The sequence below is a fragment of the Vigna unguiculata genome, chromosome 10 (assembly GCF_004118075.2).
Source record: "Vigna unguiculata cultivar IT97K-499-35 chromosome 10, ASM411807v1, whole genome shotgun sequence".
NCBI lineage: Eukaryota > Viridiplantae > Streptophyta > Magnoliopsida > Fabales > Fabaceae > Vigna > Vigna unguiculata.
In genome coordinates, this window is record NC_040288.1 from 36849497 (window position 1) to 36862448 (window position 12952).

Genomic DNA, 12952 nt, shown 5'->3' on the forward strand with positions numbered 1-12952 from the left:
AGTGTAACAGAGGTTTATGCTATGTTTCAGGATTTCAGCTCCAGCTTACAGTAACAGTGAGAATCTGAAATGCATTGAAGAGCTTGTTGATATTTCACATGCCGAATGAAATTTATTTTTGCTTATAATGGAATATTCTATGTCTTCTTTTGAATATTAATTAAATTTTGGAATAGCCCTTTGGCTGCAATTTGGCCATCAATTTTCATAAGCAATGAACACTTCTTGGCCCTTCAAATTGGATAGCATCTGGTGTGAACGAACTTTCATGTTCCAAATTGCCCTCAGAGAACGAAACATAACAGTTTCATAAATTGCGTAGTTGCAGCAATGTACCTCAGTGAATCAGACATTAATAATTAAGATTTTTGCTTCTTGAAGTGTTTGAACAATTTGGTTTTATTCTGCTTTTGTCTCAGGTCGCGTTTCATGATGTTTCCTTGTTTATTAATTTGGTTTGTATTTGGAAACTTGTTCAATAGAGAGAGAGTGAGAGAGAGAGAGAAAGAAAAACGTCAATTTTGCTAAAAAATGTAGAAGCTATAACTAGCTGCATCCAGATGTGAAGATTTGCATGCAAAATATGGAACCAAACATGAAGCATTAATACGCATACATATTCCTTCACAAAAATTCTGGTTGTTCTGTTTCATTCAGGACCAGAAATCCCACCATTGGTAATCACCGGTCGTTTGGCCTAAGAGACCATCGGATTCAAAAGCACTCCAATCTTCTGGTGAAGTCAAGGAGTCATCAGCATGCTCCCCAAAGTTCAAGAGACCATGTTCATCTTCTAGGCCAAAATCTTCCACCTTTATGCTACCATCATCATCAGACAGAACACCGTGCACATGTTCTGATCTTTCCACTGATGGGCTTGGCTTTTCCTCCTCCTCACATTTCATGGTGCCTCCATTTTCTGATTCACTGTCCATGCTGTTTGCAGCTTCAACTTGTGTCCTACTCTGACCTCCCTCCAATGGCTTCTGCATTAGATGATTCAGCTTCTGCAACTGATACAACAGATACAAAATCTTCATATCCACAAGCCAATTAATGAAGTTAAAACTTCAATTCTAATTGAAGGACAAATCTAAAGTACCTGAATTAGTAATGTTTGTTTTTCCTTCTTGAGAGCTTCAAAGCGTGAGGCCAAACTGTTGTAATTGGATTGTAGTATACCATAGTCTCTCTCGAGTTGCTTTGACTTCCACCTAGCTCTCTTGTTCTGAAACCATATAGCAACCTGTCGTGGCTGCAATCCAAGGTCTCTTGCGAGCTGCAACTTCTTTCTAGGCTCAAGCCTGGACTCTGTCTCAAACATGGTTTCCAATGATTTGATTTGATCATCACTGAACCTTCTTGTGTTGTTGTTGGCTTTCTTCTTTGATGATCTCATGGCACTTGATGGGGTGGTGCTGCTACTGGTGTAAGTTTCTGCCTCTGCACCCTCTGCTGAATAAGTATATTCCATGTTCTGTAAGTGTATGTAACACTCTGAGACTAAAGGGGTTGAGTTGAAGATAGGTGAGTTAGGTGATAGGGGATTTTTGTAGAGAGTGTGTGAGTGTGTGTGTGTGTGTTTTGTGATATGCAAGTATCAATTGGCTTTTGCTTATTGGAGTTCCTATCATGGTGGTCAGAGTGAAGTCCCCAATTGCTGGCTTTATATCCAAAACTCATTGGTCCTGTTGACACCTTAACACACAATGTTCTTCCACCTGTACCTTCTGAATATTACCCATTTTTCTATCTCAGTGACGTTTATTCTTATATCTATTTTTTTATCTCTAGCTTTTCAGATAAACTTTGTGTTGTGCGCTACTTTTGCTTCCGAGCCTTCTTTCTCTTGGCTTGGCTTCTGTGGCTTGCTTTTGCTCAGTGCTTCAATTATAACTTCTATAATCATATATATCATATTCTGTCATCACCCCTCATCATTTCTGGTTTATTTAATCACAATTTTAATGATTTATGTGAGTGAGAATGCAGTATTTGATATTCATGAGGTCGTTTTCGCTGTCATCATTATTTTAACTTCAACGTTTTGTCCTAGAGTTGTGTCGGTTTCATGAATCACGTTCTTCATTTATCCTACTTTAATACTTGCTGCGCTACCTTATTCATCAAATCACTATTATTATATTCCTACAGTTTTTCTTTACTTTATCTTATAATATTAGTATTTCTTTAACAAATCTTCTGCGTTTAGACATTTAGTCAAGATTTTTTTATTTCTGGCTTGTTAGCATGATTCATGTGTGTGTTTTTTAGTTCATTTGATTCAAAAGCACCACCATAGACTCAAGAATGTTCAGGTTTATATAATGTTTCTTGCTTCGATTAGTTGGTAAGTCATGAAGTAAAAAAAAGAGATTGGAAAAAAGAAAAAACAAGTTATGGTATTGGTGAATGGAATAATCTTTAATGGTCATGAATTTAATCTTCAAAACATTTAAAACGCACTTAAAAATGACTTGTCCTATGAGGCTCTTACAACATCGTGTTTGATAAAAGCAACAAAAGATTATGTTTTGGTGGCAAAAAATTGTGGTTGTACTTAGGAAGCAATATGATACGAATAAAAACGTGTTTTGGAAAATTTTTGGAAAGGCTACTTTCGATTGTTGCTTTTGCGTCTTTTTATTAACATTTGACATAAAAATTTGCAGACACGTGAGTTAAAAATGCGTGTCCAAAGATGCACCAAATCTGAGTAAGAAATTAGAACTGTCACATAAAAGATCATTGCGTGGTTAAGACATTAAAGTTAATGCTCAAGTGTTTTTTTGTTCTTTTCTTTTCATCACCAAATAGTGTTTACATGTAAGAATCTTTATGTTTTTTTAGTACTTTTGTTTGAAACCGGTTGGATTCATAGAAAAAAAAATTAAGGCTAATTAGAAAATGGGATTAGAGACAGTTTATATATAAATCTTCTCTTTATTCATCATAATATCGCTTTTAAGGATAAAACACAGACAAATTGATCATAACAATACTGTGTTTAAATATATTAGCAAGTGTTTATTACTATTCAAAAATAAACATTAAATATTTTATATTTTAGATACATTAAATGTTTTTAGTAAAAATATGAATTAAATAAATTGTCAAAACGATTCTTAATATTTGTTTTTTTTTCCGCTATAGACATTCGTAAACTTTGTATTTCAGTTTTGTTTTATACCCTTTACCTCCACATGATAAATTATGAGTTGTTTGTTAAATGATCTTTGATTAGTTCACATATGAGATCTTCTTCTTCTTTTTTTCTCAATAAGCTCTTACATTTTGTTTTTGTCCTTAATAAAAAAAAAATCTTACTTTTGATGACCCTACAAATTTTTTATTACTATTTTGGTTTCTATAATTTATTTACATATTTGAAGTGGCTGGTTATTTGTTAAGTGATTAAGCTAATAGCTTAATAGAACTAATAAAATATGTACTTTTTAAAATTATTTTCAAATAAAAATTAATCAACGTAAAATAATGAACGTTGTTTTCCTTCATTTAGGATTCACATCACCTTTTTTTTAAGCATTCCATATTCAACACTGAAACTAGAAGAAGATAAAAATAGACACATGTAAAATATTTTCCAAGATTTTTCGTTTTGTACGAGTTTCTCCGTCAAATAAGAAATTTTGAAAGAAAAAAATGGATTCAAACCTTAGTAAAAGGAAAACAACACTATTTACATCATATTGATTAATTTTTCCTTTAAAAAATAAAAAAAATACTGTTTTATACTCTCGTTGGATTTAACTATATAAAATAGGAAAAATTATAAGAAATAGGAGGTGGAAACCTTAATTGAAGGGAATAGTCCTCTTTGCATCACATTGATTATATTTTTTCAAAATAAATTGTTCAAAAAAAGTATATGTGTTATATTCACTCATGATAACCTAACAAAGAATTCATCAATTAAAGAATTTGAAATAATGAATAAACAATCAATACAGAAATAAAAAAATAATAATACGAAAGACCATAATGAGAAAAACATTTATTGAGGATCAAAGCAAAAATGTAAAATTTGATTGAAAAAAATATGCATATGATGGTGTTACTCGTGTGATATATCACTTAAGTGAAAATTAGTTAGTTAACACAGCTCAATAATAATATATGAACAAACATAAGAAATTAATTAAAACTTATGTTTATTATTTTAATGTTATATTATGCATTGTAGGAAATATTTATGAAAAACCTATAAATTATTTAATAAAAAGTATTCTATGTTTATTCTTGTAATGTTATATTAAACTAACATATATAACAAAAATTATCTAAAACAACTTGTCTCCACCAATATTAGGGAGTAGTTCACCTAATTACCATTTATATATAATTTATTAAAAATAAAAGTGTTAAATATTCCACGAAATCTATCTATACCCACGAATTAATCAAACAAGTAAATATAACATCACATTCAATTTAAAATTTATAAACATTAAACTTATGGGTGATTTTTACTTACGTTTTTACTCAATTTGTCAACTCCTATTCCATAAAAAAACATCAATGAATTTATATTAATGTCTTTATAATTAAGAAGTCATGGTGGTTTGTTTTAAATTGGTGCAAAATTAGTATTAAATAGTTCAATATGAAATTTAAAAAACATTCAAATGTGAAAGTGCCTAGGAATGTTGACTTGGACATTTACATGTTTATTTTTAAAAACGGAATGTATGGAATATTAATGAAGGTTTATAACGAAAAACCGTGCATGTTATGTTAGCATTGAACACAAATTTTTGTATCCTATATAAGAATTAGCCTTGGATCAGTTCAGCAAGTTGTTAAATTTGGATAGACCTAGATTAACTCACAATAAAGAAAACGTAACTTTTGAATCTCAAATAAAAAATAAATAAAAAAATTGAAAACTGAAGGCTAATCGATAAAATTATGTATCATGGTTGAACAAGACATTCTTGGAGTTGTTATGTTAGACTTATTAGTAGAATATTAAATTGAAAGAAAATTGTTTAATATAAAATGAAAGCATGAGAATTAATATGGTGTATTATTATATATATAAATATATAAATATAGAGAGTGAGTTGAAGAAGAAAGAAAGCCGAAGCCATGAAGTTGAGCTGAGAATTGAGAACGATAGGGTTAGGTTGAGTCAGTGTCATCTACAGTCACAACACAACGTGCCCATCTTTCATTCTTCACTTCGAATATTTCCTTTTGACAAAAAATTAAATTCCCATTCATTTCATTATCAATATTCAAAGTTCCCATTTTTCTTTAAAAAACAAAAACATTTCGCGTCCAATCAAATCAGTTCCCAGGAGACACGAATCTGTCACTCTGTCAACTACAGCCAATGAGCGCGCGACACATGCCCCCGACTCAAACATAGTATCACCGTTACGTCGTCTTTTCCTTTGGAGTTTTGGGTTTCTCTATGGCTACGTGGCACCACCTCCGTGAGCGTACCTTGAAAGCAAAATGCAGATTTTTTGGACACGTGGCGCTATCTCCTCCTGTACCGTACCTTGTTCAGACTCTGATGCGTGGGAACGGCGTTCTTGCCGTACACGTGTTTTGATCTCTTTTTTGGCTGCTCTTCTTTTTGGACACGTAATTTGTTGCCTTTCGTATTGAAAGTGCTCCGCTCCATGGATTAACCCGACCCAAAAAAGTTTTCAAAGTAAGTTGAATTGGAACATGTTAACTTTTTCCTTTTTTTTTTTTTTTTAATTTATGTTATTAATACTTAGTCTTAGTTAGACTCACTTAATTTGCTTGGTGAGATGAGTCAAGCCAACTATGTTCTAAACTTTTATTAATATTTTTTCTAATTCTCGTTGATGTCTTGCTTTCAATTTGATTATCTGAATTTACGGTTACAAACCATAGTATATATGTTATTATTATTTTTATATATTTTTCTTTTAAACTAAGTAAACTATCTTGTCAGTCAATTCTACTAACTGATTTGGTTGGATAAAATTATGTATTTTTCAATTTTTTAAAAAGAAATAAGTTGAATCACTTTTTAAAATATATATATATACAGTCAACTTGACTAAGATAGATAAACTTATTATTTAAGCACTTCTAGTCTAGTTTATGTAATCAACAAAAACTAATCAAAGTGTGTGGTTAGTTTAATTTCTGTGTAAGATTATTTGTCAAAAGATATTAATTTATAATTTTATGATTAATGTGTAGATATATATCCCAAATCCCAAAAGTGATGACATTGCTTTTTGAAAATCATGAAATCAAATCTTTTGACAATAGGTTGGTCTCTTATTGCTCGATTCAATTAACATGTTAACTAAAAATTAACACCTCACCTACCGGGTCATGAAATATATTGAATAGATTAAGTCCATTAAGCATTGAATTGGTAGCTTCTAGATATCTAGTTTTTTCTTCTCACCATGTGTTTGTGCAAATGCGCCTAAAAACACTTGGTATAGAGATATTGGGTTGGTTCAAATGGATTATCATCTTATTGCAAAGCTTCAGATAAGGTAAGGACATTTCATACACCCTTGAAAACAAACATGTTTGATAGCACTATTAACCAAATTGTACTAATAACAAGAATGTCTTATTGTCGTTTTATTCTCCCTCTCTCTAATGCTTTTACATTTCTTACAAAGTTCAGGTCTCTGTCTGGTTCCTGCACATTTGGACAAGAAAAATCATTAGTCAAGACTTGGGAACGCAATATGTGGCCAACGATTTGAGAAAACTGCAAGTGTTTTTGGGATCAGGTTTATCATGATGAACAAGGGAATTTGAAGTTGTGATTATGATAGTGCGAGACAAAGACTTTACACTTTGATATCATTATTATTTTCTAGTGTCTAACGTTTGGGTAAGCATGGAAAAAGGACCAATCTGTAGTGGAAGAGTGGCACCTAAGGAATACGTGCATGCATAGAAATCGAAGGATCTTGTGAGAGAAGATGTGAAAACAATTTCGAATATTTAAACTATTTACTTATTATTAGCCTTTGAAAAAGTTTCATGCAGGTCTTCCATGCCCAAAAATAGGCTGAGTTCGGAAAAAAGTTATTTGAACCAGTTTGAAAAAGTGTTGTTGTCGTTTACAGGATCTTTATAAAAGAGAGAAGTGGGAAGGGAAAAAAATAATAAATATCTGTTAGGTTTTTAAGGAGGGATATCAACACTTCATGTCACGGAAGAGAATAAATACTAATAAAACCTGAGTTCAACCACATAAGATATTGATATCATTCTTAATTCAAAATCTTAAAATAATGAATGGATGAATCTTTATTCTTATATAGTGTTGTACTTTATCATTTTTGTTCAATATAAAACCTAAACTCAAACTTGGATTTCTAATAATATTGTATCCTGATTTAGTACTTTGATAACGGGTTCAGAGATAATAAACCCAGGTTCGGTACAAGTTGCAGAGAATAAGTGTTAGATTTTTGAGACCTAACATGAAAGAACGCATATTCAGAAATTTAATTGAGGGTATGTTATTAAACAAAATATATTTACCGTAGTTTTAAGAAATGTTTAGATAGGTTGGATATTAGAAACTCAAAATTTATATTTAAGTACTTTTTCAGATGTAGAGCTTCTTTTTAATCTGGTTTGTATCACCTTAAGCTAAACGGGCTTGGCAAATATCGCGTCTACACCTATAATATATTTGCAATATTTTATTTATTTACTCTTTAGACTGTGTTGGATGATAAGAACAAAAAACAGTACGAATCATATCCAACATTATCAACAAAAAAAAATAAAATATATATATATATATATATATATATATATATATATATATATATATATATATATTCCATCTTTTATTTGGATATTACTTAACTTTAAATTTAATTTTTGGAACACTTGAGATATGTTCAATTGTGATATTTAAATTAAGAAAAAAAATGATTTTCAAATTGTGTATAGTATGTGAATTTTGCATTAGGATGCTATCTATAAAACTAATGTCCATTTAAAAAGCAAACTACACTTCTGATGAGAGATGTTCTTATTAAAAAAATGAAGGGTAATAAATAATACCGATAAAATTCCTTGTCTCATTGTTTTTTATTATTAGAAGTGGTATTCAATTTAATAAAGATTGAGTCATAGTTCAAAACTCTCTATATGGGATGCTGTGAGAAAAAGGGGTGCAGGAAGCAGCAACCGAGTTGAAGTCACACAATTTAAGGCCCATATTCTTAGCCCCAAAATGCGAAAGGCTAAAGATACTCACATGGGGCGGGCCTTCTCCCTGCACCTCCAACGATTCTTTAGTACCCCCAAAAATTACTCTAATACCCTTATTTACAACCGGCTGAGAGAGTGGGTGAAAGTGGTTACGACACAGTAAATTTCATTTACTGCGTCACCAACATCCTGCACCCCAAAACGTTACTTCTTCAAATCCGTTTCGTTTCTTCTCCATCCCGTGTTCACTTTCATTTAAATTTTTGCTCTCTCAGTGGTTCGTGGTGCCTCAGAGTTTTAATTTCTCTGTCCTTCATTCGTCTGTCCTTCATTCGTTCATTCTCTCTGCTGTTTCCTTCATTTGTTCAATCTCTCTGCTGTTCGTTCATTCTCTCTCTGCTGTGGTCCCTATTCCGGTTTGTATCACTTGCATTTATTATTTTTAAAGAATGTTGTTTATTGTCTCACTGTCTTTACTTTCCGCTCTTCATATTGTGATTGAAGGTTGTGTCGTTGTTTGAAGGAAGGTTGTTGTAAGTAACTCTGTTATCTTTCTCGTGGTAGTTTCCATCCAGGTTAGCCCAGCTTAAACTTTTTCTTTTTCTGTTTGCTCTTGATCTGAAACGTATATAAGAAAATATTTTATGAAACGGAGACTGGAATGCGTTTCAAACTTTGACAAAACGGAATACAAAAGCCGTTTAAATAAAAAAATCAAAATGCATGCGAAACGGAATACAGAATCCGTTTCATACAGTTTTGAAACGGATTCTGTACTCCGTTTCATAAAGAAATTTGTAAATTTTTTTATGAAACGGAATACAGAATCCGTTTCGTACAGTATGAAACGGATTCTGTATTCCGTTTCATAAAAAAAATTGCAAATTTTTTTATGAAACGGAGTACAGAATCCGTTTCAAAACTGTATGAAACGGATTCTGTATTCCGTTTCGTATAAATTATGATTTTCATATCATTGCATATGTATTACAATTGAATAACTTATTTGGTTGAAATTTCCGCTCCTTATTTGTATGGATGTTTTGTCCAACACATAAACACTTGAAGTCCAAACACTTGAACATGAAATAGAAACAAAAATTTTGTTTTTCTAAACGGATTACATAATCCGTGTGTTAAAGATGTGAAACGGAATAGCTATTCCGTTTCATGGTATTCCGTTTCATAATTTGATTTTGTGTGTTGGTGTGTATATTGTGTTATTGGTGAATTTTTAATGTGAGTCTGTGTGATTGGTGAATTTTGTAACTTAAATTATGCAATGAATATGAACATGCAATTAGTTTTCAATTTTTTTCAATTTTTGAATATGAACATGCAATTAGTTTTGAATTTTTGATACGTGTTGCATTCACTCGTTTTCTGTGATACGTGTTGCATTCTTTATGCATTTAGATGGGTTATTTACTTATTAAAATTTCTTTTTTTATTATAGTTCATTATGGAAGAGCATCATTTTAGTTATTTGAGTTTCTTGGATTCTCAAGCGGATTCTCAACAAAATTGTAGTCTCATGTCAGAGTTTTCTGATTTTGTTCATGATATCTGCGAACAAGATTATACATCTCATTTTACAACCGATGATATTTTCTCAACACGTGAAGATTTAATTAAATGGGTTAGAGGGGTTGCTTATAATCTTGGGTTTGTCGTTATTATTCTAAGATCGGATAAATACAATGGACAACCAGGAAGAAAGACCCATGTATTATTAGGTTGTGAAAGAGGTGGAAAATATAGAAAATACAAGTGTGATGCAGAACCCAGTTTATCTGGGACAAGAAAATGTGATTGTCCCTTTAGATTGAGAGGGAGACCCATCTCTCAAGGGGAGGGATGGGTGTTGAACGTAAAATGTGGTTACCATAATCACGATGTCTCTTCTACTCTAGTTGGTCACCCCTATGCGAGTAGGTTGAAGTCTACTGAACAGTCGTTGCTTGTTGATATGACCAAAAGCCAAGTCAAACCTGCAAATATACTTCTCACTTTGAAAGAAAAAGATGATTGTAATGTTACAACTCTGAAGCAAGTGTATAATGTGAGATATAGGTACAAACGTTCAATAAGAGGTTCAAGAACTGAGTTACAACAGTTAATGTTGATGTTGGAACGTGATCACTACATCCATTTTAGTAGATGTCTTGATGAATCTGATGTGGTAAGCGATTTGTTCTGGACCCATCCTGATGCTGTGAAGTTGTTAAATTCATTCAACATTGTGTTCTTAATGGATAGTACCTATAAAACCAACAAATATCGGTTGCCATTACTTGAGATTGTTGGTGTGACAGCAGGGTGAGGACGTCCTAATTTCTTAACTTTTTTAATATGGGAGACCACTTTCACAGCTCAATCCTACCAGAAGAAACAAACAACAATAAAAATACTTAACAACAATAAAATTAAACCTATATAAAAACTTCTTACTGACCTGACCATCCCATATCATGCGTGCAACATGATCCTGGTACTGCGTCAATAAAGATGTATCATACGGCCCACCAGGAAATCCTCCACCATCGTTATCAATGACCTGCTCGTCCTCCCGATGAATGTCAGGAACCTCATTCTCAACAATGTCATCCTCAACGACATTAGCCTCATGTTGACCCCTTCTACGAGCCGATGCTGTCGGTCTCTTTCGTGCAGCACCGTGTCTGGAACTCTCGGGTGCATCATTTGAACCACGTCTAGATATATTTCCTCGTGTCCTGACCATATCTATAATTAAATAAAAGACAAATTAATACATAATAAATAATAAATAAAAAGGGGAAACGGATCTCACATTCCATTGTGAAAAAAAAATTTAAACGTCAAACGGATTACACAATCCGTTTGGAAAAAAGGAAAAAAAAATACAGAAACGGATTACACAATCCGTTTCAAAAAAAAATTAAAAATAAAGAAACGGATTACACAATCCGTTTCAAAAAAAAATTACAGAAACGGATTACACAATCCGTTTCAAAAAAAAATTAAAAAAAATTAAAAATAAAGAAACGGATTACACTATCCGTTTCAAAAAAAAAAATTCAGAAACGGATTACACAATCCGTTTCAAAAAAAAAATTTCAGAAACGGATTACACAATCCGTTTCAAAAAAAAAATTCAGAAACGGATTACACAATCCGTTTCAAAAAAAAAAATACAGAAACGGATTACACAATCCGTTTCAGAAAAAAAAAAAGGAAACGGATTCCACATTCCGTTTCCTAAAAAAAAATAAAATTATATTCCTTAAAAAAAATAAAAACACCACAACCCTTCCTCTCAAACGCACACCACTCATCAACACAACCCACCTTTCCAGGTTTAACAAAAACCTACATATAAAAACCTACATATAAAATCAATTAAAATAAAAATATACACATGCATTAAAATAAAAATATACGATGTCTAATATTAAAAAAGCAGTATTACTTACCTGCAAAAATTGAGAAGCCGCGGGAAAGGATGAAAGATGGTTGCCGACGATGGGGAGAAGAATTGTGTGTGGAGGAGAAAAAGAGAAAAGGATGGCGTGGGGAGAATGGTTTGTGGGAGAAGAGGGAGAATGAGTGCGCTGTAGTGGGGGAGAAGGGGAGAAGAATGAGTGCACTGCAGTGGGGGAGAAGGGGAGAAGAATGAGTACGCTGTAGTGGGGGAGAAGGGGAGAAGAATGCTTTGTGGGAGGCTAGGTCAAAGATTCCAAAAAGGTGGTGCAGTGCCTGCAGAGAGAGGGAATCTGCTTTTTATTGGGGTGCGGTGGAGGGGTTTTGGGGGTGCAGTGTACTGAGGGGTGCAGGTGTATTTGGGGGTGCAATGCGGTGAAATTGAGAAAAGACACAGTAAATTTTTTTTTAACCAGGGGCAACATTGGAAATAAAGTAGGTTTTGGGGGTACAGGAGATTTCTTTGGAGGTGCAGGAAGAAGCCCCCTACTCACATGCATGAAACAGAAGATAAACACGTATCCTCTTGTCAGAAATCTTGAAAAGGTGAAAATAAGATAAACAGAACACATATGCAAATAATGCACCAGAAAATCCAGAGCAAGTATCTAAAAAAGTTCATATGAACTTGCTCGAAAGTGACAACATGCTTTCCTTTAAGATCATTTTTATTATTAATTTTTATGTTTAATTTTAACTCGATCTTATAAAAACATATATATCTTAAATGTGGAAGTAGACTTTAGTAGATGTTCCAATATATTAGTTAGAAATACTCTCTTAAATAAAGAAAACGGTTGGTGACGGTTGTTCTGTTCAGTTTTTTGTTTTCCCTTTTTGTTATTCAATTTCTAAGACATAACTCTATAAAGCTATTCTTTTGTACTATTGCTCAGTGAAGTTTGATCAACAAGAGGTTCAAATATATTTATATTAATATAAAATTCATGACGAATAATATCCATAAATAAAAAGTAATGAGTATTTTAATATTTTTTTATAAATAGGTCAGATATACGTATTATATTATCCGTTATTAAAATTAAGATTTAATTTATGTAATTTTATTTAATAATTTAAAAAATATTTTTTTATAATGGCAGGTATTGGTATCCACAAATTTTAAATAATTCACAAGTATTTTTTGGATAGATATCAAGACAAGAAATAACAAATGGATTTTTTTGTGGATCAATTGCGAATAAACAATGTTTATGTCCGTGTCTAACTTGACCGTTAGTGTCCTTACTTCCGATGTCATTCCCACCCGAAAACTTAAAAA

At 32.2% G+C, this 12952-nt stretch overlaps 2 protein-coding genes across 2 annotated transcripts; one reads left to right on the forward strand and one right to left on the reverse strand.

Moving 5' to 3' along the window:
• Positions 1 to 498: 498 nt before the first annotated feature.
• Positions 499 to 1660, reverse strand: LOC114165996 (homeobox-leucine zipper protein ATHB-12-like). The gene is made up of 2 exons (XM_028050646.1): positions 1103 to 1660; positions 499 to 1013 (listed from the first exon to the last, which is right to left on the reverse strand). The coding sequence occupies exons 1-2, from the start codon at positions 1472 to 1474 to the stop codon at positions 654 to 656; spliced, it is 732 nt and encodes a 243-aa protein (XP_027906447.1). The 5' UTR covers positions 1475 to 1660; the 3' UTR covers positions 499 to 653.
• Positions 1661 to 9908: 8248 nt separating this feature from the next.
• Positions 9909 to 10531, forward strand: LOC114165630. Its single transcript, XM_028050207.1, has 2 exons — positions 9909 to 9934; positions 10033 to 10531. The coding sequence occupies exons 1-2, from the start codon at positions 9909 to 9911 to the stop codon at positions 10529 to 10531; spliced, it is 525 nt and encodes a 174-aa protein (XP_027906008.1).
• Positions 10532 to 12952: the final 2421 nt, after the last annotated feature.